The 27,692-nt window shown below is 46.9% G+C and overlaps 2 protein-coding genes and 1 pseudogene across 7 annotated transcripts in view; 1 reads left to right on the forward strand and 2 right to left on the reverse strand.

The window, feature by feature from the left end:
* The window catches only part of LOC147429388 (NEDD8-activating enzyme E1 regulatory subunit AXR1-like), a 139,513-nt gene that overhangs the window by 49,052 nt on the left and 62,769 nt on the right, over nucleotides 1-27,692 (forward strand). For all 6 annotated transcript variants that reach the window (XM_086495608.1, XM_086495609.1, XM_086495606.1 and 3 more), the window contains exons 6-11: nucleotides 4,335-4,485; nucleotides 4,562-4,655; nucleotides 4,947-5,035; nucleotides 5,114-5,187; nucleotides 5,294-5,456; nucleotides 5,553-5,638. In XM_086495608.1, coding sequence (XP_086351734.1) covers nucleotides 4,335-4,485; nucleotides 4,562-4,655; nucleotides 4,947-5,035; nucleotides 5,114-5,187; nucleotides 5,294-5,456; nucleotides 5,553-5,638 — 657 coding nt within the window. The remainder of the gene's footprint in view (nucleotides 1-4,334; nucleotides 4,486-4,561; nucleotides 4,656-4,946; nucleotides 5,036-5,113; nucleotides 5,188-5,293; nucleotides 5,457-5,552; nucleotides 5,639-27,692) is intronic.
* Nucleotides 6,964-9,271, reverse strand: LOC147429389 (uncharacterized). Its single transcript, XM_086495612.1, has one exon. The coding sequence runs from the start codon at nucleotides 8,642-8,644 to the stop codon at nucleotides 7,880-7,882; it is 765 nt and encodes a 254-aa protein (XP_086351738.1). The 5' UTR covers nucleotides 8,645-9,271; the 3' UTR covers nucleotides 6,964-7,879.
* LOC147429390 (uncharacterized) lies at nucleotides 15,082-16,298 on the reverse strand (annotated as a pseudogene).

Below are 27,692 nucleotides of genomic sequence, written 5' to 3' on the forward strand. Positions count from 1 at the left end.
TTTTGTAGTTCCTACGCGTGAGGACTTGTATACAAACTGAAAAGGGCTCTGTATGGTTTGAGACAATCATCACGACAGTGGTATAAGAAGTTTGACACTTTTATGCTGTCTCAAGCTTTAAACGTAGCCATGCAGATCATTGTTTGTATACGAAAAGGGATGAAGATGGTAGTCCCATCATACTTGTTCTCTATGTTGATGACATGCTGCTTGCCGAGAAACATAAGACTAGTCTTGATGCTCTGAAACGTAAGCTAAATTCAGCATTTGCTATGAAGGATTTGGGTGATGCAGAGCATATTTTGAGCATGCGTATTAAAAGAGCGAGAAAGCGGAAAGTATTGTTTTTATCTCAAGAAAGGTACATTGCAAAAGTACTTGACAGATTTAATATGGCTAATGCTAAGCCTCTTGGAGTACCTTTACCTCCATACACTAAGCTTAGCAAGGCAGATTGCCCAAAGGATGAAGTGGCATTGAAAGCAATGAAGGGAACCCCTTATGCATCAACTTGTGGTTCTCTTATGTATGCTATGGACGCATTGGTAAGCTGTCAAATGTATTCTGAGATATTTGAAAGGTACACAATCAAAGTGTATTTGCTATGGCAACAGTGACTTAGAGTTGCAGGGATATTGTGATGTAGACATAGCAGGTGACATGGATACCAGGAAATCTACCAGTGGATATGTATTTGCTATTGCTGGTGGTGCAGTCTCTTGGTATTCTAGGTTGCAGAAAATTGTGGCATTGAGTACTACTGAGGCTGAATATATTTCAGCCACACAGGCTTCAAAGGAGGCCATTTGGTTGGATAGACTTGCAAAAGAACTTGGCATGCCTGCTCATACACCCATGTTGGGTTGTGATAGCCAGAGTGTTGTCTACTTAGCCAAAAATGCCATGTTTCATGCGCGTACCAAACACATAGATGCGCGGTACCACTTCATATGTCAGGTATTGGAAGATGGTCTAATCACCTTGACTAAGATCCATACAAAGGATAACCCTACTGATGTTCTCACCAAGAGTCTTGCTAAGGCTCAACATGAGCATTGCATACAGTTGGTGGGAGTTGGTTAACTTAAAGGTGTCATTTATGCCTTTAAGTGGGAGGTTGTTGGGTTAAAGGCCCTAAATGACCCCCATGTTGTACTTCAATGTACATTTTATACTTTGTCCAGGTTCAATGTCACATTGAACCTGGACCATTTTTAAAGTCACTTATAATAAAAGCGGGAAAACCCACAAACTCACTAATGTAAGTTTTTCCCAAATCGTACGAGCTCTCTCTCTCTCTCTCTCTCTCTCTTCCTGCTTCGATCCCTAGCGCTTCCTCTCTGATGCACTCCGCCTCCTGTTTCTTACCCTAATCCTGCACTACATTGCCATGCGCACCTACCGGTTCCTTCTGCTTCGCGCTTTCAATATTCTCTTGTGGGTGACTACCATGGGTCTATACCTTGCACTTTCCTTCAAGGGTGAATCTGGGCTTATCCTGGATTCATCTAGGTATATAGATTATCTACAGGAGAATAGAGTCAACCAACTTCTCTCTGAAATTTTGGGGGTGCTGACTGGGTGCTACTACTCTGTCGAGTGGCTTTACGGTATGCACATCAACAATTGCCATAAGTTATGGGCTTGTGGTTGGAGCTCCTCAAGAAGTGAATGAAACATGTACTCGCTTGTTTTTTCTGAGTATGTGTTAATGAAATGATTGCAACATTTTGACTTTGCGTTGTGAATTCGAGAGTGACGAGATTTAGTTCATCAAGACATCTGTAAATGATCAATGCGGTCTAGATGTGATGGCTAAATAAGTCATAATGATCACGATTCATGTCTAAGATCTTGATGGGATATGAACGTGATTTGATTGTTCATTGGCTTGTACCTATGTGCCAGTGCATGGTTTGAAGTGGTCAAATGCATGTAAGCATAGAGTCAATGTCTATCGAGCTATTTACTATTTGCTGTCTGTTTTGCAGGCGTGATCAAGGAGATTACTCTTCTTTTAAAAGGGGGGGGGGGGGGGGGGGGGGGGGGGGGGGGTATGCCACGAAATTGATGATGTGGTGCTACAACCCATCGGCGGAGATGGCTAAAAAGGGAGAATGTAAAAGATGCTGACGTGGCACATCTGTACACTGCTGGATTTTGCACTGCAATTTGCAGGCCATGTGGTAGCAGCTTTTGGATGCCCATGTTGGAGAGCTTTTTGGCACGATTATTTTTAGTTGTAAGTGATCTTTTGGGGCGCCTAGCTTTTGGCGCCTCATAGCTCTTTGCTAGGACCTTTAAATATGTGCCTTGGGGGTTGGCTTTGTAGATCAATTGTGTGGTCACTTAAAGCAGAGCAACCTCTTGGCAGTTGTACTCTGTTTTTATTAATACAAAAAGAAGTACCGAAGGGGGTGCCAGACTCTAGGGCCGGTACATCTGGAGGTGGAACTCCACTGCTTCGTGTCTTGACTACTTTTGAAGTGAAAGTATGAAAGTTTCCGTTCTGTTGTGTAGCTGATGATTTATAGTCTTGTTAGTGCCAAGCCCGTTTCAAATGGTGTGACTAAGGATGCACATTACACGTATGGGCGTAGTTCACAAGTATGTGTTATGCGTGCTTAGGGCTACAGTGGCAATGGTTATTAAATTCATAGGAGCTGCATGGGAACGCTCATGTATGACTTTAATAACCTTTTGAGCTGCATAGGTGTTTTTTGTCATGCCCATGGTCAGAACCTCAGAATCAAAAGTTTGATTTGTAGGGTTTAAGGAGGCTATTGAATTTTTGAAACTTTATCAATCTTGTTGCAAAGATGGAGTTTTCTGATAGAATCCATGTTTTAAGGTTGGGTTTTTGTCATATCCAGGGTTCAGTAGATTCATTTATGTGTCATCAACCTCAAAATGGGAAGCTTGATTTCTAATGCCTGGGTAGGCCGTTGAAACTTGGAAGCGCCATCTCTAGCAGTCTTTGACTCTTTGTTTTATTTGCAGAATTTTTTTAGTCTGTCACTACTTTCCACTCTGATTTCAAGATTGACCGTTCTGTCTGTATACAACTTGGGGAAAGGCTGAATAGTGCTGTTTTGTCTCAATGACTAGGCATGGAAAACCTTATGCAGAGTGGTTGAACTCGTCAGAAATTGTTCTGTTTAGGGTCCCTTTAGAGTTTTATGTTCTGAAAATTCCCCTGGTCCCACTTGGAGACCCAAAATGTTCAAATAGCTTAATGCTTCTTTTAGTGCTAGGGTTCAATATGGCTGAGTCTGCCCTTGATCTCCGGAGTCATGAGTACGCTAAACTTTGTGTTGATGTATTTTCATGTGTGCGTGCGTGTGGTGTGTGCTGTGTGTTTGGGAGCATATGTTAGTACCTAGTTCTACACCCACTATTGGGCACTGATGACGTTAGTGGGGATGTCGTGGTATTTAGTCAATACTATGCATGATGGAGCTGATGGTTATATTGTTTTGTGGGTGACTACCATGGGTCTATACCTTGCACTTTCCTTTAAGGGTGAATCTGGGCTTATCCTAGATTCATCTAGTTATATTTTTTAGTCGTATAGCGGACATGCAGAGTTCACATTGTGAAGTTTTCGTCCGAGTTACGACCAGTTGATATTGTGCAAATTATTTCTATCTATTGTGGTGCGTATGCCCTATCAGCTACCTCATTTTTGAGCTAATTTTTTCGATTTAATGCTTCTTTTAGTGCTAGGCTTCATTATGGCTGAGTCTGCCCTTGATCTCTGACGTCATGACAGAAACTCAGTACGCTGAACTTTGTGTTGATGTATGCTCATGTGTACGTGCGTGTGGTGTGTGTTGTGTGTTGTGTGTTTGAGAGCATATGTTAGTACCTAGTTCTACGCCCACTATTGGGCACTGACAACGTTAGTGGGGATGTTGTGGTATTTAGTCAATACTATGCATGATGGAGCTGATGGTTATATTGTCTTTTGGGTGACTACCATGGGTCTATACCTTGCACTTTCCTTTAAGGGTGAATCTGGGCTTATCCTGGATTCATCTAGGTATATATATATGCTCCATGATGCACATCATGAACTCCATTTTGCGAGAGAATAATGCAATTTGTCACCTAGACAATTGACCAGTTCAACATTCCATTTTTTAAGTGGTAGGCAAGGATCTGTTGATCAATTGCTGAGAGTAAAAGAGGTCTGCTGGAAAATAAGCACATTCTGACTCCCAAGTTTGTTTAAATTATCTGACTCAGCTTATTGGTGCTAAAAATGATTAGCATAAGACTCTTCCTTCAAGTAAGATGTTAATTAATTAATGGAATTCTTTGTGGGTTGATAGGTTTGCTGACGAGCTTGATGCAGAAATTGACGATCCTGTGATCCACAAACACATTCCTTTTGCAGTTCTTTTGATCAAGGCAACTGAAGATTGGCGTAAGACTCATGCTGGTTCTTTGCCTTATACAAGCAAGGAAAAAGCAGAGTTTAAGGTGAAAGTGGTTGTGGTTATAGCTATCTTCTCAAATTCATCCGAGGCATGTCTGGTTTAATATATTTCTCATTTAGGTATCACTTGCTTCGAAGAAGCATGGGGAAGATGAGGATAATTACAAAGAGGCCATCTCATCAGCATATAGAGTTTGGTCTCCGCCCACAATAGGTAAGAGCATGTAATCTAATTCCCTTGCTTTATGCCATATCAAATAGGGGGCCTGCAGTTAGCTGCACTTGCTAAAAGAGGTTGGGCATTGAAGAGGTTCTTGTTCAGCATTTATTTGTCTAGGAACGTGTAAGAAACTTGATGGCTGCAAGTTTGCATTTTGAAGAGGAATTGTACTTGGGTGTGATATTTATTTGGCACTCCAAGCTTGTTAATTTGTATGAGCACTTCAATATGATGAGTATAGCCACTCTCCTCAAGGTTCATTGTTGAGTCGGGATAATTTTGCAGGCTCTGAACTTCAGAGAGTTTTAGATGATAGTGCAGTAGAAGTAAATTCAAGCTCACCAGATTTTTGGGTGATGGTAGCTGCTTTGAAGGTGATGTTGCCCAACCAGCCAACCAAGAGAGATCGTTTTCTGAAATTAAGTGCCTACTAATTCGGTTACCTACTTCAGGAATTCATCTCTAATGAAGGGGAAGGCGATGCTCCCCTTGATGGAACTATTCCTGACATGACATCAACAACGGAGTAAGTTAAACAATTGGTGCTTTGTGTAACTCTAACAAGGAGTAGACAAGCAAACATACACAAGAGAAATTTTCAGTAAATGGGGCTAATCATGGACACATGGCAGGTATTATGTTACGTTACAGAAGATATACCAGGAGAAGGCAGAATTGCATGTTACTGCCCTAGAAGCAAGAGTAAAGAATATTTTGAAAAGAATCGGAAGGGATCCGCAATCAATCACAAAGTCAGCCATCAAATTGTTCTGCAAGAATGCACGAAATATTCGCGTAAGTGGTCCAATCGTCCACATAATATTAGTAGGAAATTGATGCTGAGTGTAGTTGGCATTGTGTTATGTTTCTAACAGTTTTTGGCAAATGTAGGTTCTAAGATATCCTCCCTTGGAAGATGAATTCAACTCCATAATAGGGCATGAACTTCAGAAGCTTTTAGAGGTTGAGGAGAACAGGTATTCAATCCTACTTCATTTTGAATATTTTCTGAAACACTCATCGAAATGTTTTTAGTGGTCCTTGTGCATGCTGTTATAAGGAACACGTTGAAGTTTTATACATCAATGGAGGGTCTAGTCATTGGAAAGTTGTTATGCTCTCGTTTTGCTTGAAGATTGAAAGTGGAGATCGTCAATGGTTTTGTTGATTAATTTCATGCCCTATTTTTTTGCAAGAAGGTTTTTATTGATGATAATTCTCCACTGAAAAAAGAAAAGGGGTTAGGAACATTGGAGCGATATATACTCTTATTCACTGTGCACCAACAGGGCTTGATAAAATTTTTTCCCCAAGTAAACCAAACCCCCCCCCCCCCCCACCCCCCATCCCACCACCACCACCACACACACACACACTCCAATCCCCCCAAGAGAAAGAGAAAATGACATATACACAAAATCTACATTATTCCAACGGATTTCAACCGAGGATCGTCATCATCTGATGCTACTTACAACTTTGATTGCCCAATTACTTACAACTGTGATGACGTCCAATATCATAGTCGAGAGGTGACCAGGTCCCCCACTTACTTCCAGTGGTACATAAATTGAAATACTTTTACCTAACTCTACATAGGACAAACCCTCTTAAGACTAGGAGTTGCCCCTCTCTTGATTGTGTATAATTTTTTAGTGCTACCCCTTTATCTAAGCCTTTTTAATACCTTATTTATAATCGAAATTCATTAATAGTATCTTAATAGACTGTCCAGAAAACACAAGAATAGCCGCTCTTGGCTAGGGATCTTGATGATTGGGCATCTAGAAATATATTGCTTGAATCGAGCCGTGCAATCCCACCCCTGTGTTCTTTTGTGACCGGCAAGCCATGGGCGAGGCAGTGATTCAGCAGCAAACACACAAACAAACTTGAAAACTGTCAATCTTGAACTTGAAATACAACTGCAATTGAGACACAGAGTGGTGGAGTTCCACTCCAAGATGTATTGGCCCCGAAGTTTGGCGGCCCTTTATTTTATGTTAATAAGTCATGAGTATAATGGGAGTCCAATGTGCAAGTGTGCAACCATGCACTGATCTGCGAGAGTGTACCCCCGCGAATTTTTGAAGGCTTTGGGCCTAAAAACAACTGATAGAAAAGCTTGGTGCCCAAAAGAAAGCTCCGCAACCACCCCCCCCCCCCCCCCCCCCCCTTCTTTCACCTTCCCCTTTAGAGATGAGTAATTGCCCTCGGTTACGCTTGCAAAATAGATAGTAAACAATAATGTAGCTCAATAGACACAGACTCTAGTCACTGAACAATCATAATCACATTCCCATCATTATCCCCATTGAGATTTCAGACACGAGTCGCAATCAGTATGACTTATTTAGCAATCACATCCAAATCGCACTAATCTCTAGTAGATGTCTTGATATACTAAATCTCGTCATTTCAAGATTTATATCACCTCTTAGGTGAATCAGGACAAAAAGCTACGTACATTTCATCTTACACACATGCTCAAACAAATATACAATTGTAAAGAGTACATCAGTCAATCAGTTTTAAGGAATTCCACCCATAACATTACATATCCTATGTACATGCACACAATTTCACTCAGTAGAGTACCTTTAGCCCTTCAGGACCCCCAAAAGATGTGAAGGAAAAATCGGTTGACTTTACTTCCACAAAGCAGTGGAGTGGCTCGCCGCTCCGCTCTTGTGCAACACACATTGCATGAGTCAACTTTTGAATTGACGTGCTGTCACAAACTGGTGACGTGGCTGCCCAGTACACACACACACACTCTCTCTCTCCCTTGGCAATGGACCCCCAGAAATGCAGGCTGTATGCTGATGTGGCACTGCCGTACGGACCTCCGGAATCTGCGGAAAATCAGCCACGTGGCAGCACGTACAGACAGCAGCTTTTGGGCTGTTTTTGGCTGCACAATTGCTTGCTTTAATTTACGAGCGAGAGAGAGAGAGAGAGAGAGAGAGAGAGAGAGAGAGAGAGAGAGAGAGAGAGAGAGAGAGAGAGAGAGAGAGAGAGATATTAACGTCCTGTCGAGGCCAAAGCTGACCTATAGGACAGATCAGAATACATCTTTGGTTACATTGTCTTCCATCATAGCAAAATGAAAATAAAATAAAACTACCTCAGTAGCTCAGAGCTCCATGGTCATGAGCTTACCATTACAACATGTATTACCCATGCTTTCTACATATAAAGAAAAGAAAGATGTGCAATCAGGTTTCTTTAGTCTCCTGTTCTTGAGGTGATTTGTTGACAAAGTCTCTAATGATGTCTCTTCCTCCTCTATAGACTGCCCACTTCCCCTTTTTCCTTGCTTCTCTTACTTTTTCTAGTTCTGCTGATCTGTTCTTTAGTTGGGTAGGTGTCAGCTCATCTGATATCCAAATGGATGTACCTTTTAATGACCTTGTTTGCTTCATGACTGCTATCTTTTCTTTCATATCATAGTAGAAAACCTTTGCCTGTTTCCCTTTGACTTCCACATGCATTGGCTCTCCCAAATCGATGAAGGGGACCACCCGAGACAATCGCTTAGTTAGTGTATCTGTCTCTACAGTGTATTCAGATTCATCTTGTTCATCTTCATGCCTTTGCGTGTCCCACCAATCGGGAAGACCTCCAATTCGAATATGTCTTTCTATGCTCTGTACTCTCTCTTTTTCTTTAATAACAGACAAAACTTCATCAGAAAAGCTTTGTGGAGTTACCTTAGCTGTAGCTTGGTCTTCTTCAACCTTTGGTGGGAATTCTTCCATTGCTCTTTGCTTTGTTGTCAATTCTTGTACTTTTGTTTGAAGGTCTGCTATGTCTTCCTCTTTCTTCTGTAGCTCTTGTTTGACAAGACTGAGTTCATTCTCAAGTTTCTTCATTTTTTGTAGCAGGTAAGATTCCATTCCTGATGGTTTTATGATTGGTGGAGGGATGCGATCTGGTTGTGTCAGGATGTTAGCAAAACTCTTCTTCTGCTTCCCTGTCATGGTGCGGGTGTGTATGTAGAAAAAGGGGGGGGTGTTAGAGAGCTACCCGGCAAAGGGGGGATCCCCCCCTCAACCCCCTTGGGGGAACTACTCCCTTACCTCAAGGCGCTAAACGGTTTGCGGCTACCCTGTGTTGCGGAGAGAGAGAAATGAAATGAAATGAAATGTTATATTAACGTCTTCAAAAGGCCAAAATGACCTATGAGACCAATCAGTTACAAAATAGTGAATCTAATACCATGTCTGGGTACAAAAGAACTAGAAAAGAACTAGAAGTGGAACAAAATACTACTACTACTACTACAATCTAAAACTACGTGGGTGTAGCAGCTGATACAATAGGTACCCGGTAAACTGGATGTAACAGTGTGTGAAACAAAGATGGAAGAAATGGTGAGGATCCATCCTCATTTGCACTCTGGATGTCGAGAGAGTATGGCTCGAATCTTCTGTTGTAGTCTCCGTCGATGCTGTGTAGCTCCTCTCCTCAGTCGCGGTCGTCTGTATCTCTGTAGCTCCAATGCTCGGTCGATGAGAGTGCCAGTAGTGGTCGAATGAGTGTGGGACGAGCTCTGCAGTGGTGGCTGCTCCTCTGGCTGTCCCATATCTAGTGAAAAGAAATCTGTAATGTGCTTGCTTTAATTTACGAGCGAGAGAGAGAGAGAGAGAGAGAGAGAGAGAGAGAGAGAGAGAGAGAGAGAGAGAGAGAGAGAGAGAGAGAGAGAGAGAGAATGAAATGAAATATTATATTAACGTCTTCAAAAGGCTATAATGACCTATGAGACCCGAAAGTTACAAAGTGGTGGATCTGATACAAAGTCAGAGTAACAAAATAACCTAACAACAGTACAAAAAAAAGATATATACTATGGGTTCCTAAGTTGATCGATGTGAACCAAGCAAAAGACTAAGCAAAAAATGGGCGGCTTGTTGGGATAGCTAAATCACAAGAGATCTAGCATCGGTCGTTGGCGAATCTCATCAACTTCCTCCATGGTTAGTAGTCTGACTGGGCGTCGTGCATGCCTGGCTAGCGTGCTCCGAATTTTCTGTCGTAGCCTTCGTCGATGCTGTGTAGTTCTTCGCAGTCGCGGGCGCCTGGATGTCCCCAGTTCAATCGCTCGGTCAATCAGTGTGCCTCTGGTGTGAGACGAGGGGAGCTCTGCTGTGGGAGTGGCTCTTGCGGCTGTCCCATGTCTGCTCTGAAGAAGTCTGAAGAGAGAGAGAGAGAGAGAGAGAGAGAGAGAGAGAGAGAGAGAGAGAGAGAGAGAGAGAGAGAGAGAGAGAGAGAGAGAGAGAGAGAGAGAGAGAGAGAGAGAGAGAATGAAATGAAATGAAATGTTATATTAACGTCTTCAAAAGGCCAAAGTGACCTATGAGACCCGAAAGTTACAATGCAATGGATCTGCTACAAAGTCAGAGTAATGAAAATGACAAAATAAGATAAAATGACAGAATAAAATGCTATGGAATCCGAAACAGCTAGGTGTGAAACGCTGGGTGGGATAGGTAAATCACAGATCACAAAAGATCCAACATCGGTCGTTGGCGGATCTCATCAATCTCCTCCATGGTCAATAGCTTGACTGGGCGTCGTGCATGTCGGGCCAAAGTGATCCAAATCCTCTGATGCAGCCTCCGTCGATGCTGTGTAGTCCTCCGCAGTCCTGGGCGTCTGGATCTCCCTAGCTCGGTCATTCGGTCGATCAGTGTGCCTCTGGTGTGAGGCGGCGAGCTCTCCTGTGGTAGTAGCTCCTCCGGGTGTCCAGTGTCTGCTCTAAAGAAGTCTGTGATCCGCTTTTGAGACTGGCTGGCCTCTCCCCTCATCATGCTCTCTCTGTGTCTGCGTAGCTCGAGCAAAAACAGACCCAAGCATTTCTGATCCTCGTAAAGCATGACTCTGGAGAGTGGTTCGAAGCCCTCTCTGAACAAGCAGTGGAAGTGGCCGCGTATCTCGCAGTAGACGGGGCAATGGCATGTGTAGTGCAATTCTGTCTCAAGTTCTAGGTCACACATGGGGCATGTCCTGGCCTCTGCTGGTACTCTGCTGTATCTCCCAGTCTCAATCTGCAGCTGGTGTGAAGATGTGCGTATTTGGCCAATAGCACATCGTATCCCATGAGACAAGTGAGTGTCCATGTATCTGGGTCTCCTCACAAAACCGTCCTCCGTGAGCTGGAGAAGATGCTCTCTGTAGAAAGCCATCTTCGTGCCCAGCTCCTGTGCTGGCTATATCCATGTCCTCTTGCTGTCTAGCTGAGTCAGGTCCTGGTGGATGAGCCTGGTGATCTCGGATTGTGTGAGCGTCAGAGAGGGTGCATCCCGTGAGTACTGGAAGGGGGCAGTTTGTCTATGCTGAACCCATGTGCCTGAAACCATGATGTCATCTCCCCATACCAGCATGCTGAGAGAGAGAGAGAGAGAGAGAGAGAGAGAGAGAGAGAGAGAGAGAGAGAGAGAGAGAGAGAAAGAAAGAAAGCTTTATTAACGTCTTCGAAAGGCCGAACTCGACCTATGAGACAATATCATATACATGTGTTGATGCTCTAAGCATCGGAAAATAAAAAAAGGGTACAAACTGAAATGAGCCTATACTATGCAAGAGGGTGTGGTAGGGTGGTGCATGTGGTGTACAATGTATAGTGTGGGTCCTCGTGTCGAGGTGTGCTCACGCATCATCAGGCTCAACTAGGGGCTGCAAGGTGATACCACCATGAGATGATAGGGAAGGTATCTAAAAACAAGCAACATATGTAGGGTAGAGAATGTGGTACTTCGGTGGTGGCCTGCTCAGGTATCTCTGGAATGCTGGATCTCCTGGTGCTGGTACATGACTCTGCTCTAGATACTGATGGTGTAAGGTTAGTATCCTCGAGATCTCCCATGTGTCCTGTATCCTGGGAGCCTCGGTCTCCGACGTGCCCTCTGAGACTCTGCCTGCAGAAGGGTAAGCCCTCTACTCTGTGTAGGTAGTGTGGGGGGGTCTGGTCCTGCTCGTCGGAAAAACTGTGTGATGGTAGTCTGTGTCCTGCTATCCTGACTCTGGCGTGGCTGTAACAACTGCTCTCGAACCTCTAAAGCCGCAACCAGGAACTGGCCAAACCTCCTCTGCTCTCGGCCTATCATATGCTGCTGTAATGAGTCTCCAATGCCATATCTCTCTCTCAGCTCTGTATATGCTGGGCATCTCATGCAAAATGCTCCTCACTCTCCACCTCCGTCTGGCAAATCCGGCATGTACGCTCCTCTCGTGGTATGCCTCTGGCTCTGCCACTCTCAATCTCTAGCTGATGTGATGACACTCGTAGCTGGCCAATGTTGACCCGAAGTCGGTGTGGCATGTACTCTTGCATGTATGATGGAATCTCAATGAATCCCTGCTCTGAGAACCTCAGAAAATGCTCATAGTAATATAGCATTTTAGGAGGTAGGGTGTCTGTGGGCTTGCGCCATGTCCTCTGAATATATGTATGCCATATCTCCTGTCTGATGACCCTATTCCGCTCATAGTGTGAGAGGGTATAGGTCGGGGCCTGGGTGTCATACTGGAGTGGTGGTAGTCTATCAATATCAAAACCGTGCTGAGCTAGCCAATCTCTTGTCTGGGCATACCATGAGCTAGTGTCCCCTGCCTGTGCCATCTCTCTAGATGCAATGAAGGCTCTATGAGAGATCCTATCTGGATCCATATCTTTGAAGCTGCGAAGAAGGCAAACAGTCTGAAAGAGTGCTTCTACCAACATCGGTGGTGCAGCCAGCTCAGCTCTAATAATGTCGTGTGGAACTGATGGCTTGCTGCGAATCATCCTGGAGATCATAATAATCTGTGGCCTCTCTATCTATGTCCATACTGAGTCTGCCAGTCCCGGTCCCCAAATGGCCGAGGCATACATGAGTGCAGGTGTGACCAGTGTGTCAAAGAGCCACCCCTTCGTCCGGGGCTCCTGGAAGTGGGCCTGGTGGCACTGTCTCTCCATCAGAGCTAGTGATGCGTATCCTCTGGTAAGTCTATCTCTGGCTGCCTATGTCATGGAGAAGGTCCCTGATGCTGCGGTGAATGTAACCCCCAGATATACATATGAGCCTGTCACTTCTATATCCCCTCCAGCTACTGTAAATCTACTCTGTCGGCGAATCTGAGCCGATGTATGAAATATGAGAACCTTGGTCTTGCCAAGGTTCACCGTGAGTCCTCTCTGTGAGCAGAAATCATCCAGGGCCTGCAAATGTAGTTGTAGTCCCTCTGCCGTCTCTGACATCAGGACAATATCATCTGCATATAAGAGTATGTGTACAGTAGTCCCTGCAATATCCACACCCTCTCCACCCCTGTGCAAGATGAAGTCTACAATCTCGTCAATGTATAGACCAAAGAGTGTAGGTGATAGGGGGCAACCTTGTTTCACACCAATGGTGCTCACAAGGGTGTCAGATAATCCACCCGGGCATCTCACTCTGCCAGATACATGCTCATACAATGCATAGATCCCCCATGCCATCTCCTCTCCAATCCCAAGCGCAGCCAGACATCGGAAAAGTCTCTCTCTAGGTACTGTGTCAAATGCTTTGCGGAAGTCAACGAAGCAGCAATATAATCTCCTCTTCCTCACCCGTGCCTGGTCGATCAGACAACGAAGGGTGAAGATATGATCAATAGTAGAGAAAGCTCGGCGGAAGCCTGCCTGTCCTGGTGTCCTCATGCCCTCTCCCTCTGCTAGAGAACTGAGCTCCTCCTCTAAAACCGCGCCATATAGTTTGTCCAGTATAGGACCAATCATGATAGTGCGATATGTGCTAGGATCCATGGCATCCCCAGATTTGTGGATAGGCACGATGGTGTGCGCTGTCCACGACTCTGGGAATCCCTTTGAAAGCGCGTGGTTGAAGAGGTGGGCAATGAGTGGTGCCAATGCATCACAACCATATATAAGATGCTCTGCCTGTAGGCCTGCCTGATCTCTAGCCCTCCCATGCTGTAGGTGGGATATAGCTTTCTTCACCATGTGGGTGGTGAAGAAAGTAGATGATGTGGGTCGGGTAGCCGATGGCGTAGGTATGGGTGGCTGTCCTGGGATCTCGTATAAGCTCTCGGCATATCTGTGCCATGCCGCTGGGTCCTGAATAGGAGTGGATGGCCTGGGAGGTCTGATCCGACGCCATGCCTCAGCACTATTCTTGCTCATGAGTAAATGATAGATGTCCCAATACTGGTGCTCCTCCCACTCCCGTCTTTTACGACGGGTAAGTGTCTGCATCTTGCGCTGAGCCTGGCGATGTGTAATCTCCCCTCTGATCTCCAGTATATGTAGGTGTCTGTGTAGATCTCGACATTCGTCGTCGTACCACCTGTTTTGTGGCATAGTGCCAGTGCGTGGAGGGTGTGTGTGTATGCGATGTGGGAAACTTTGAGTGGCTGACTCGTGTAAGATGGATGTAATGTGTGTGGTGAGTGTGTCCAGAGGGGCTGTGGGGTCTAAGTGTATAAGGTGCTCATGCAGGTGATGTATATAAACAGGAGTGAGCTCATGAGTGAAAGAAATGGTAGTGTAAGTGTGAGGGGGGGAGGCGGGGGGGTCAGCAAGCTGTGTAGCAAAAAGGGAGAATGTGAGATAAGTATGATCCGCCCCTATCGGTGTGCGTGCAACGCTGACGGAGTGTATAAGCTCTGCTGTCTGGGTAGAGCCCAACAAATAGTCTACTGTGCTCTCTCCACCACTGTGTGGGAAGCAAGTGAATCCCCCCAGAATCTGGCCACCTCGCCATCCCGTTATAAAAATAACGAGATGGTGCCTGCTGCCAAGCTCAAGAAGGTGTCTGCCATATCCAGTGTTGTCATGTCCCCCATCTGCAGACACTCTACTCACCCTCATGTCCTCTGCATCAAGTGCCCTCATGATCTCCGGCTGCTCCATATCATAGATCTCACAGTGTCGGCTCTGTGTCCTCCCGTTGAAGTCCCCCATGAGGAGGACTTCCCCGAGTGATGTGTAGTGAGAAATGTCCTCCGACAGTCGGGAGTAGGGGTCCTGGATAGCATATCGTGATCCATGTGGTGAAAAGTAGCATATGGCAATGTATAGCCCTCTCTCGTGGGTGAGCTCTAGCCGTACCCACATATAGCATGCCTCCTCGTCTCTACTCATCACCTGTATCCGGTTATGTAAGCTTTGTTTGATTAGTATGGCCACCCCTCCTGACCCTCGAGCTGTACTCTGTCTGGTGATGGTCCTGTAAGTCGACTCCCACTGGAATCCTGTGACTACAGGTAGTCCTCTCTCTGGGCTCTCATGTGTCTCCGTAAAACATACAAAGTCATGCTCACTGATGATCTCCTCTAGGTGCTCCGGATGTGTCCATATAGAACCATTGCAGTTCCAGACTGCCCCTCTGAGTGGTGTCTCCTGTGCTGGTGTATGTGTCTCATAGGTCCCGAATCCCTATGAGATTGGGCGGCCGTCGATGAAGATTCTACCATCTCGAAAGAAGGCCTTTTTACCTTCTTTCCGTGCCTGAAGGACCCTGGGCATGCATGATTTCCTGTGCTCGATCTGCATCCTAGTGAGGTCCTCGTCCATAAAGATATGGCCGCCTTGGAGGCCTCGTAAGAGCACCCTTTTGCGAAAAAAGGTGGTGCGGTCCTCATCTCCTCGTAACTGCATGATCAACGAGCGAGCTCGAGTGGTGTCACGGCCGGCTCGCCATGCCTTTGTAAAAGGCATAGTCTCTTTGTAGCCTAGTTGGCTACAAAGCTCTCGTGCATCCTCCTCTGCTGAAGGTCCCTCTTTAAGGCCAGTGATCCTAACATTGTGTTTCCTCATCTGGCGCAATCGCTCCTCCTCGAGAGTAAGCTGAACCCTCAAGTGCTCTCCCATGTGAACCTCCTCGCATACCTCCTTCTTGATATTCTTTTTAACTACTTCCACCCATCCCGATTGTTTGGCCTCCATTTCTGTCTGGATCTCTTCTTTGATGTCTGCTTTCCATTTATTTTTGATCTCTACTTCTATGTCTTCGAAGCTCGAGATTTCCCCCTCTTCCCTCGAGATCCGGAGGTGGTTGATGCTTTCTTGTATACGGTGTATCTCCGTGTTGGAGGTGTCACGGAGTTCTTCGAATGCTTTCTTCCAGGCCTCCTTTTCTTCTGTGAGGCCTCTGATGTTATCCTCCATCTTGCTTCATCTTTTCCGTCATCCTCCTTACTTCGGCGTTCAGTGCCTTGTCCGCATCTTTCTTGGCCTGTGTGATAGCTCTGGCTATCATGTCCTCCACTTCTTTCCTGTCAAGAGGTGCCATGGTCGAGCTCGAGGAGGTGAGGCTGAGCGCACGGGAAGCCTAGTGTTTACAGCCCATCCCCTTGAATGTTGAGAGAGAGAGTGAGTACCTGCGTGTTGCCCTGTTGCAAATTTCTGTGCAAGGCTGCAGCTGGGTGTGTTGTTGCTGCGGGTATGCACGTCAGTCGCTGCAGGTGCTGAAGGTGCTATGCTGCCGCTGACCTTGCTACCCCACAGGCCCAGCGCGCTGCTCTCCACTGCAGGTCGTCACCTGCCCAGCGTGCAGCTCATCCCCAACAACAGCAGCACGTCGTCACCTCCACAGCACGCAACTCGTCACCTCAGCAGCAGTAGGTCGTCCCCTCCACAGGCCAGCTCGCGCTGAGAGAGAGAGAGAGAGAGAGAGAGAGAGAGAGAGAGAGAGAGAGAGAGAGAGAGAGAGAGAGAGAGAGAGAGAGAGAGAGAAAAAAAACAGCCTGCTGCTGACTGCTGCGTGAGAGAGAGAGAGAGAGAGAGAGAGAGAGAGAGAGAGAGAGAGATGAAATGTTATATTAACGTCTTCAAAAGGCCAAAGTGACCTATGAGACCAGAAAGTTACAATGTCGTGGATCTGATATATATATATATATATATATATATATATATATATATATATATATATATATATATATATATATATATATATATATATATATATATATATATATATATATGCAGTAGACGGGGCAATGGCATGTGTAGTGCAACTCTGTCTCAAGTTCTAGGTCACACATGGGGCATGTCCTGGCCTCTGCTGGTACTCTGCTGTATCTCCCAGTCTCAATCTGCAGCTGGTGTGAAGATGTGCGTATTTGGCCAATAGCACATCGTATCCCATGAGACAAGTGAGTGTCCATGTATCTGGGTCTCCTCACAAAACCGTCCTCCGTGAGCTGGAGAAGATACTCTCTGTAGAAAGCCATCTTCGTGCCCAGCTCCTGTGCTGGCTATATCCATGTCCTCTTGCTGTCTAGCTGAGTCAGGTCCTGGTGGATGAGCCTGGTGATCTCGGATTGTGTGAGCGTCAAAGAGGGTGCATCCCGTGAGTACTGGAAGGGGGCAGTTTGTCTATGCTGAACCCATGTGCCTGAAACCATGATGTCATCTCCCCATACCAGCATGCTGAGAGAGAGAGAGAGAGAGAGAGAGAGAGAGAGAGAGAGAGAGAGAGAGAGAGAGAAGAAAGAAAAGAAAGAAAGATTTTTAACGTCTATGTCAGGCCGAAATCGGCCTATGAGACAAATCAAATGTACATGGTGTGTATGTCATCCGTCTATCGGAAAGACAAATGAAACAAAACTGATACAAAACTGAACTGAATGTAGGTAGTGGGGTATCTGAGGAGGGATGGAGCTCTATCTCTAGGGGTATATGCATGTCTATATGCTCAAGGTAGTACAATCATGAGAATGCATCAAGCTATCTAGCTCCATCCTGTACTAATGGGGGGATGTAAGATGTGGTACATGGGCGGGTCTGGTGCCAAGGCTACCCGGATGAAAGTTGTCGGGTCGGCCCTCATCTGGGCCACTCGCTCCTCAGTGGCACGGCGCTCCCGGGCTCGGATCTCCTCGATCTGTCGGTGGTGGGAGCTCGCGCCCTGTAGCCTGTGACTCGTGGTCGTCGTCTAGCTCGGCTCACCTCCGCCTGTGGGAGTGTCACTCCCTCTGAGTGTCTGGTGAGGGAGGGGCGGCAATCCTCTGAAAGAAGTCTGTGAGCTGCGACTGTCTCCCCTCTGTCTGTGTAGCTGTGTGTGGCTGTAGTAGTGTGTCCCGATGGCTCTGTATCTCTAGTAAGAACCGTCCGAGCTGTCTCTGATCTCGAGAGTCCATGATCTCTCGGAGAGTGGGCTGTCCTCTGAATAAGGCCTCATACCTGCCTCTGATCTCAGTGTATGCTCTGCATCTACATACAAAGTGCTCCTCACTCTCCACCTCCTCTGTGCAGGCTCTGCAGACTCGCTCCTCCCTGGGAACACCAGTATGTCTCCCGATCTCAATCTCTAACCTGTGTGAAGCCACTCTCAGCTGACCAATCGCCACCCGTGAGCTATGTGGCATATATGTGTCCATGTAGCGTGGTCTCTGTATGAACCCCCCAGACAATATGGTGAGAAACTGGTCTCTGTAATCTGACATCCTCGTCCCCAAGCCAGGTGACTCCCAGACTCTCCTAGTGTATAGTTGCCACAGATCCTGTCTCAATACCAGGTTCCTCTCACTGCGAGAGAGGTGAACATATGGTGAGTGGGGGTCGTACTGGAGTGGTGGTAGGCTCTCCATGTCAAGACCGTGTCCCTCAAACCATGCTCTGACCTGTGAGTACCATGCTCTCTCATGCCCACTCTCTGATAGCTGTATAGCTGCCTCAAATGCTCTACGAGTAAGTCTGTCAGGAGGTAGCTCTCTCATCCTCTGGATGAAGCAGACTGTCTGGAATAGTGCCTCTACCACCATGGGTGGTGTGGCGAGCTCGGCTCTAATAATGTCATGTGGCACTGTCTTCTTGCTGCGGAGCAAGCGTGAGATCATACATACGTGTGGCCTCTCAAGCTGTGTCCACTGGTCAGCTGTCAATCCTGGTGCCCATACTGCCGCCAAGTACATCAAGGCCGGGGTGACTAAGGTGTCGAAAAGCCACCCCTTCGTGCGGGGCTCCTAAAAGTGTGCCTGGTGGCATCTCCGCTCTAGCATGGCCAGAGCTGCATATCCTCGGGTGATCCTGTCAGCAGCAGCCTACCTCATAGTGAAGGGTCCTGGTAGGCAGGCTGGTGAATGTGATGCCAAGGTAGACATAGGAGGTGACTACATCAACCTGTCCTCCTGCTGCTGTGAAGGTGGCAGCGCTCCTCATTGCACTGGATGTGTGAAAGATCATAACCTGGTTTTGCCAAGGTTCACAGTCAACCCCCTGTGTGTGCTGAATTCGTCCAAGGCCTCAAGATGGCGTTGCAAGCCCTCGGGTGACTCTGAAATCAACACAATATCATCAGCATATAACATGATGTGGACCGGAGTACCTGCCAAGTCGCTCCCCTCTCCCCCTGCTCGCAGTATGTAGTCGGAGATCTCGTCGATGTAGAGCCCAAAGAGTGTCGAGGAGAGTGGGCATCCTTGCTTAACACCAATGGTGCTAGCAATGGTCTCTGAAAAACCGCCTGGGCAACGAACTCGACCCGTCACCTTCTCGTAGAGAGCATATATGGCCCAAATCATCTCTGTTGGTACCCCAATGCTGTGAAGGCACTGGAAGAGTCTCTCGCGTGGGACTGTGTCAAAGGCCTTGCGGAAATCCACAAAGCAGCAGTAAAGCCTCTTCTTCCGCGCCTTTGCCCCATCAATGAGGCAGCGCAGAACGAAGATGTGATCAGTGGTGGAGAAAGCTCGTCTGAAACCTGCCTGGCCTGGAGCTCGTAAACCCTCGATCTCTGCGTAGCAGCTGAGCTGTGCCTCAAGTACTGCTCCATATAGCTTGGCCATCGTGTGGCCAATCATGATAGTCCTGTAGTTCCCTGGGTCCAGGGTGTCGCCAGATTTGTGGATAGGCACTATGGTGTGCTGTGTCCACTCCTCTGGGAAGCCCTCCCCTATAGCCCGGTTGAAGACATGTGCAATCAACGGGGCTATAGTGGAGGCCGCATAAATGATGTGCTCACTCTGTAATCCAGTATGGTCAGCTAATCGTCTGTGCTGCATGCGGCGTATGGCCCTCTCTACCATCTCTGCTGTAAAGAAGGAGGAGCACGTGGGGCGTGGCTCATGTGGCTGTGGGATAGGAGGTTGCCCTGGCACCTCGTAAAGTCGCTCTGCATAGTCATGCCATATCTGTGGATCCTCAATAGCTGTAGTCGGACGTGGCTCGCGCAGGGTGCGCCATGCCGTCGCGCTATCCATGCTCATGAATAGGCGGTATAGCTCAAGCTCCTGTGCCTCTTCGAATGCTCGCCGCTTTTGGCGTGTCAGCGTCTTCATATGCCGTCTGGCCTCTCTCTCTGTGATCTCTCCTAAGGCTCGCCGTGCACGGAGGCGTCGGTATAGCTCTCTGCACTCATCATCATACCAGCGGTTCTGAGGCATAGTCCCGGGGGGGGGGGGGGGGGGGGGGTGCGTCCTGTGTGAGTGGTGTGTGGAAAAGAGCTAATAGCTGAAGTGTGGAGAACGGAAGAGATATGTGATGTGAGAACTGAGAGTGGTGTGGATGGGTGGAGGAGGCATAGGCCATGCTCAACCTCGGCCGAGTAAAGAGAGGCTAGCTCATGTGTGAAATGGATGGTGGTGTGTGGAGTGTGTGCTGTGGAGCTGTGTGGGATGGTATCTCCGGTGATGGAGAAAGAGAGGTATGTGTGGTCGGCTCCGATGGGTATGGGTGGAATGGTGAAGGATGTGATAAGGTGTGTAGCCTCCCTGGGTCCCAGAATATAGTCGACTGTACTCCCCCCTCCCTCTGCAACTCCATGTGGCATACAAGTCAGGCCCCCTGAGGTGGGCCACTGGACCATCCCGTTATAAATAACGAGACGGTGCTGGGAGCCAAGTCGAAGTAGATGTCGTCCGTAGGCTGTGACTGGAGCTCTGTCTGCTGTATCTCTCATAGTAGCCTCCTCATCTAGAGTGTGTAGTGCTTCTGGGTCCTCGTGGTCATATGCCTCACACTGCTCACTGAGCGTACGAGCATTGAAGTCTCCCATAAGGAAGACTTCACCCAGTGTGGAGTACTCCATAATCTCCTCCGTGAGGCATGCGTACGGTGACTCCTGCTCAATAGGGGCGAATCTGGAGCCTGTGGGAGCAAAGTAGCAAAGGGCAATGTAGACGATCCTGTCTCGTGAGAGCTCGAGGCGAATCCACATGTAGCGGGCCTGTGGGTCCCGGGCAACAATCTGTAGTCTGCTGTGAAGCCCCTGTCTAAAGAGTATGGCCACTCCTCCTGAGCCGCGAGTGGTGTGCTGGCGCATACATCCCCGATGTAGAGACTCCCACTGGAATCCATGTATCCGTGGTAACCCTCTCTCTGGGCTCTCGTGTGTCTCTGTAAGTAGAATGATGTCTCGACCTCTCATCACCTCCTCAAGTCTCTCTGGGTGTGTCCATAGGTCTCCATTGCAATTCCAAACCGTGACATGAATCTCCTTGTGTGTCCCACAGGCCGCGAGTCCCTATGCGATGGTCTTGCCATCAATGATAACCCTACCATCTCGATATACTGCCTTCTTCCCTTCTTTGCGGGCTTGGTGGACTCTAGGCATGCACGCGCGACGGTAATCTTGTTGCATCTTTGTGAGGTCATCATCAAGATAAATCGGGGGGCCTTCTAGCCCTCTCAAGATGACCCTCTTTTGGAGGAAAGAAGTTCGAGACTCCTCGGAGGCGAATTGGAGGATGAGAGCTCTCTTCTTTGGATCTTTGCCGGCTCTCCAAACTTTGGAGAAAGGGATCTCTTCTTCCTTGTATCCCACTTTCTTGCATAAAGCTTTCCCATCGCTCTCGGGTGTAGACCCTTCTTCTTCTTTGATGCCGGTCACTCTCACATTGAGACGGCGAGCTTGTCGCATCTTCTCCTCCTCGATGGTTGTGTGTACGATGAGTACCTCATCTTTTTGGGCTTCCTCTCTTGCTACCTTCTTGATGTTCTTTTTGACCACTTCGACCCATCCTTCTTTGGTGGCCTCTAATTTGTCCTCAATGCTTGTGGTGAGGGCTTTGGTGATCTCCTCCTTGAGGGCTTCCTTAGCCTCCTCTTTAATCTCTCCTTCCTCGGGGGTGAGGGATGTGATGGAAGCATGAAGGAGATCGATTTGTGCCTTCATCTCTTCTTGCTCTTTCCTCCATCTCTCCCTCTCCTTCTCGTTCTCCCGTTCCCTTCTCTCCTTCTCCTCTTTGAGATTTTGGATTTCCGCTCTCATGTTCTCCTTCTCTTCGTTCCATAGCTTGATGAAGGTGGCTTTCTCCTCCTCCCATATCTCTCTCTCCATCCGCCATTCTTTCATGTCCTTCTCCAATTGTGCAAGCCTCTTGTTCGTGAGCATGAAGGTTGTCTTCATTGTCGATGCCGGCGTCTTGATGATGGGGGAAGACATGGTTGTCTTCGTAACTACCCTCTCTTCATATTGTGAAGAAGAGGGGAGAAGGGGAAGAGAGGGAGGGAGTACGTGTGTGTATGTGTGTAGTGTGTGTGTGGGTATGTATCCGTGTGTGAGAGATTGGGGGCAGCGAGCCTGGTGCACTTGGTAATGCTGCAACAGTGAGGCAGCGGCAAGTGCTACAGCCTTGGCAGAGAGAGAGAGAGAGAGAGAGAGAGAGAGAGAGAGAGAGAGAGAGAGAGAGAGAGAGAGAGAGAGAGAGAGAGAGAGAGAGAGAGAGAGAGAGAGTGAAATGAAATGAAATGTTATATTAACGTCTTCAAAAGGCCAAAGTGACCTATGAGACCAGAAAGTTACAATGCAATGGATCTCATACAAAGTCAGAGTAATGAAAATGACAGAATAAAATGCTATGGAATCCGAAACAGCTAGGTGTGAAACGCTAGGTGGGATAGGTAAATCACAGATCACAAAAGATCCAGCATCGGTCGTTGGCGGATCTCATCAATCTCCTCCATGGTCAATAGCTTGACTGGGCGTCGTGCATGTCGGGCCAAAGTGATCCGAATCCTCTGATGCAGCCTCCGTCGATGCTGTGTAGTCCTCCGCAGTCGTGGGCGTCCGGATCTCCCTAGCTCGGTCATTCGGTCGATCAGCATGCCTCTGGTGTGAGGCGGCGAGCTCTCCTGTGGTAGTAGCTCCTCCGGGTGTCTAGTGTTTGCTCTAAAGAAGTCTGTGATCCGTCTCTGAGATTGGCTAGCCTCTCCCCTCATCATGGTCTCTCTGTGTCTGCGTAGCTCGAGCAAAAACAGACCCAAGCATCTCTGATCCTCGTACTGCATGACTCTGGAGAGTGGTTCGAAGCCCTCTCTGAACAAGCAGTGGAAGCGGCCGTGTATCTTGCAATAGACGGGGCAGTGGCATTTGTAGTGCAACTCTGTCTCAGGCTCTAGGTCACACATGGGGCATGTCCTGGCCTCTGCTGGTACTCTGCTGTATCTCCCAGTGTCGATCCGCAGCTGGTGTGAAGATGTGCGTATCTGGACAATAGCACATCGTATCCCATGAGACAAGTGAGTGTCCATGTATCTGGGTCTCCTCACAAAACCTTCCTCCGTGAGCTGGAGAAGATGCTCTTTGTAGAAAGCCATCTTCGTGCCCAGCTCCTGTGTTGGCTATATCCATGTCCTCTTGGTGTCTAGCTGAGTCAGGTCCTGGCGGATGAGCTTGGTGATCTCGGATTGTGTGAGCGTTAGAGAGGGTGCATCCCGTGAGTACTGGAAGGGGGCAGTTTGTCTATGCTGAACCTATGTGCCTGAAACTATGATGTCATCTCCCCATACCAGCATGCTGAGTGTCACAAAACGGGAGCGTACACGAGCACTTAGAAGATCTGAAAATTATAATACGTTGCAAACATGAGAGAAGGGAGAAGATCGACACAGTATTGGGGACCCGAAGATGGGCTGGTCCCCCCCCCCCGTTAAGAGTATTCTTTTATTTAGGGAGAATTCGTATACAAGCACGAGAACCCGAGGATACCCCTCCGTTCTGTAATCTTAGACCCGAAGGTCGTGCTTTCCCGTAAAGGGCTTGGGCACAAGGCCTTTCCTTCCCGTAAGGGACTTAGGCACAAAGCTGTACTTTCCCGTAAGGGACTTAGGCGTGAAGCCATACTTCCCGTGAAGGGCCTTCCCGTAAGACGGGAGATTCCTGCAAAACAAACCACACAAACACGCGACAATAATTCGTATGGCGAATCCACAATAGATACCTGTCGCTCTTGTGCGGGAAAAGCGACTTCCGTGCTTCATAGTCTCGCGATCTCTTGCGGCAGAGTCTTCTCTTGCTGATGTTCGTACCTCCCGTGAGTGAGGGCATGTGGTGCTTTTATAGCTCGCTGGCCACGGCACGAATAACTGCTCGCATAGAGATCGCGGCCGTTTTTTTTTTTTTTTTGCGTTATTCTACCTGAAATAGGGAGAGAGAATTCGTTGGCTGGTTTTGTTGCTTTATCTTCTAAGTGGCTGCCCACTTATTAAGTGGGCGGCCGGCATATTTTAAAATTGGTCTGAACCTGCCCAAAAACTCAATAAAGCCTTATAAGTTAAAACCAATGCATTTAACAACACTTCCCAGGCGTCCCTGGATGTAATCACATGCACGAATGCAATACAAACATAGATTCCTCGCGGGAAAGCGTCTGCCTTCATGCGATTGTTTCTGCTTTTCGTAAAAAGCTTCATTGAACCCATCTTTATTCTTGTGCTTGCGTTCTTACGCGTATTTTCTTACTCAGTTCGGATTTCCTCCTTAGACCCTTAGTGTGTCCCCTTACCGATGAACCTGTCACCCATCTTGTGACTCATCAGGGACCACCATTACCTGGTCTTCTCCCACCGAACTAACAGGCCAACTCCTTCACAGTGCTTCTTGTCACCCATCGTATGACACACCAGAGTTGTCTGTTTCCTGATGGTTTTTCTTACAGATCTGTGAGTCCTTAACTTATTAGTTAACTTGTGCACATTTCTTATTAAAGTCCTAATTCTAGGAAATAGAAATTAGAAACAAAATAGTCAAATTAGTTTAATCCCTCTCACTTATAAACAGTTGTCCTCAACTGTAGAGGTCCAACTGAACTGCCGGGGAGAAACCGGAAAGATTCCAAATCTTACTCAATGGTGAGTTGAGCTAGTCCTTTCTCAAAAGAGAGCTTAAAAATTAATTTAAATAAAATTCAAGAATTCAATACTTACCTTACCGGTTCATGTCCTTCCTCTAGTACCTCGAGGATATCCTTCACCATTCATCAAACTTACGAGCCATGTAAGAACTCGTCATTCGCGTCTTTCCAACAGATTGGAAGTTTCCTTATCCGAGAATCTGTTAACTCAATTCCACCTTCTCAATCCCGAGAAGAATAATCCTCCTAGAAATTAATCTAGGCATATGTCCTTGCGCATAATCCTGCGCTGTTAGTCGAGAGGGTATTAAACCTCTTGTGTCCTCCCACATAGGGAATGCCCAAATCGTAAGAGTATTAATTTCGATATCTTCCTTCACAAACAAGGTCTTCGATCACCTTAAAGAAGGTTCTTGTTTCGGGCCGTCGCTCAACGTAGGCGAGCGGTTCCAATCCGAAGATTCCTTGTGCACGGCGGCACTTCCTTCCAATCTTTTCCTCCTATAAGTTATTACCACTAGCAGTGTTCTCGTGACGCCTACTAGCGTCTCTTCCTTGCAGAGGCCATCCTTGCAAGCATCTAGGATTCCTCGCAAAATCTTAGGCATATAAAATTCTAGCCATACCATTCTGTGAACATAAGTTCAAACTTGGCCCACTTAAGGGTGAACCCGCTTTGGATCTCAAGGATGTTCTCCTATATGTGGTTAAGGTAATTCTTACCATTTTAGAATGGTTGGCAAATTTTACTCTTACGAACATAATAGTTCGAATTTATTCGAGCAGCGTGTAAATGCTACTCGACCTGCTCATGGAGAAACATATACCGCAACCAAAAGTTGCTACTGTAATAATAAAAGCACATAGCGTCCTCAATAATCAACGACCATCAGAAAACCTCTTCTCTGTAGAGAATCCTTCTACCGAACACATCTAATTCTCGTGTTGGAATATCCTTGCGCATAAAAAGGCGCTCAAGAGAGTATAACAAACTCTCGTCCAGTTGCTTGGCATAGGTCTGCATCTTCGTGTGTTATCCATGTACCCAAAGGTGTACATAATTCTTAAGCTGTGTTAGAGTTTTGGTGAACCTGGGAAATTACCTTCCCTTCGTAAGATCCTTAGAGCGAAGACGCTCAACTTGACGATCCCTTGGCTCGATCTTAGAGCAAAACCCGCTCATTAAATAACTAGGATTTCAATGCTTGGATTCCTCGAGCATAGGCCGTAGTCGTCGCTTGTTCCTTCTCTCATAAAGAGAGTGTTCATTCATTTGTGCGAAAAGCACTACCATGTCCTCCCTGACCGGGTAGGGGGTGTGGGCTTAAAGAGTATTCAAGCTTAATGAAAGCTTTTCTTTGCTTGGAATCTCGGAATGGTTCCTTCCTTTCTGCCGTCCTACTCAGGGCATGGCATCCTTGCAACGCTTTTCCGACTTTGTTTCCAGAGTCCTGTTCCTGCAGAGTAACTCCGCTTTCTTGGACACGAAGTCCTTTCCTTAGGAATTTCAACTTCCGGATCACATCTTGAGAGTCTACCTCTCTTCAATCCGTGGATCTGCTTCCCGAACTTGGGTACGAAACCCTTGGGCTGATTTGGCTCTAGTTCCTCAGAGCACTTTTATCCTGCAGAGGCTCATGCCTTCCTCTGCTCCTACTCCCTCACGAAGAGGAAGTACACCTGCAATCAAATACTTAGAGATCATAACATAAAAATCGTACCTTCAAAGTCACGACGCTCGTAATGCAACTCGGTTCTCGAAAAAGCAATTCCCCGGAAGAGATCTCTGCATAGAAAATCCTTTCTTCCAATCCTACACACAAAAGAGGTGTGTTCTCGGGTTCCTTCTCGTAAATCAGCCCCGTCTACGACGTTTATGGGCTGAAAACAGAGAAAAACAGCAGCTTGTTGCGATGAAAACACGCTCCGTAGGTACTTCTTTGCGAGGGAACTCGCGCACTGGGTCTTGACGGCATCTGGTACACTGGGGGCAGCCATGGGCATCACCGGCAACGTCTTCTTTACGGCTGAAATCTATAGCAGCATCTCAAGATTGGTCTTCCCTTACCGGGTAGGGAGTGTTGGTTTGTAAGGTACTTAAGCTTGATAAAAGTTGTTCTTTGCTTGAAAGCTCATAATGGTTCCTTCATAATTTCCTACCCGCACTAGCAGGCAATTTGTTGGAGAACTACCGGATACCAGATCAATCATGGGCCTTCCGGATGGTTAAGCAAAGCAGTTCATCGTATAAAACAATGTTCTGACTCAACACTCGAGAGTGATTGTCCTCGTTAGACACGTGCATATGTCGTGCATAAAAGCAATACGCATTTTATGAGTTCCTCAAAGATTTAACTTTGATCAAAGATCTGCCCTCTCACTTAAAGTTTGAGGGTCAAAAATTCAGGAGTTAGATTGAGTTCTGTTACTCCAAACTTTCTCCGGATAGCAATGTATCCTTCGAGGAGAGGTAACAAAAATTCGTTGTTTCTGTGTTCAATGGTTCTCGTCCCACTGCGGGGATTGTATTTTATGTACATCAAGGTGTACACTTTCAGCTTTTATTGCTGACTCCACCATCTGCTGCAAAGTATCTTGCAGATGGGTTTACAAAATTCGGGCAAAAGTCCTTTGTTAAATTTGTTCATCTTTCCTTCCTCAGAGAGGATCGAGAGTGGAGCTACCTTGGCAAGAGTGAACCACTACTTGCTTTGACTCACTCGTGTTCCTATTGGGCAAACCCATCCCAATCTTCTTGGATGCCTTCCTCAAAGCGTAGAGGAAAAAAATTTGTTGGAGAATTCAGCCTTGAATTGTTGTTGTAAGTTCCTTGCAGAGCTTTGGTATACCACCAAGTACTTGCAATCCCCTAGAGGTGTTTGGTCACATGCCTCACCTTCGACACTTCTAAGAAATTGCTGTTTGCAAAGGCAACTTCAAACTGTCGAATAAAAGCAGTAGCTTTCAGGACAT

Source organism: Adiantum capillus-veneris, chromosome 22 (genome assembly GCF_014529385.1).
Source record: "Adiantum capillus-veneris isolate H3 chromosome 22, ASM1452938v2, whole genome shotgun sequence".
Taxonomy (NCBI): domain Eukaryota; kingdom Viridiplantae; phylum Streptophyta; class Polypodiopsida; order Polypodiales; family Pteridaceae; genus Adiantum; species Adiantum capillus-veneris.

Bases quoted from the DNA above. Each gene is read 5' to 3' on its own strand.
- LOC147429389 (XM_086495612.1), bottom strand. From the start codon at position 8,644: ATGACAGGGAAGCAGAAGAAGAGTTTTGCTAACATCCTGACACAACCA.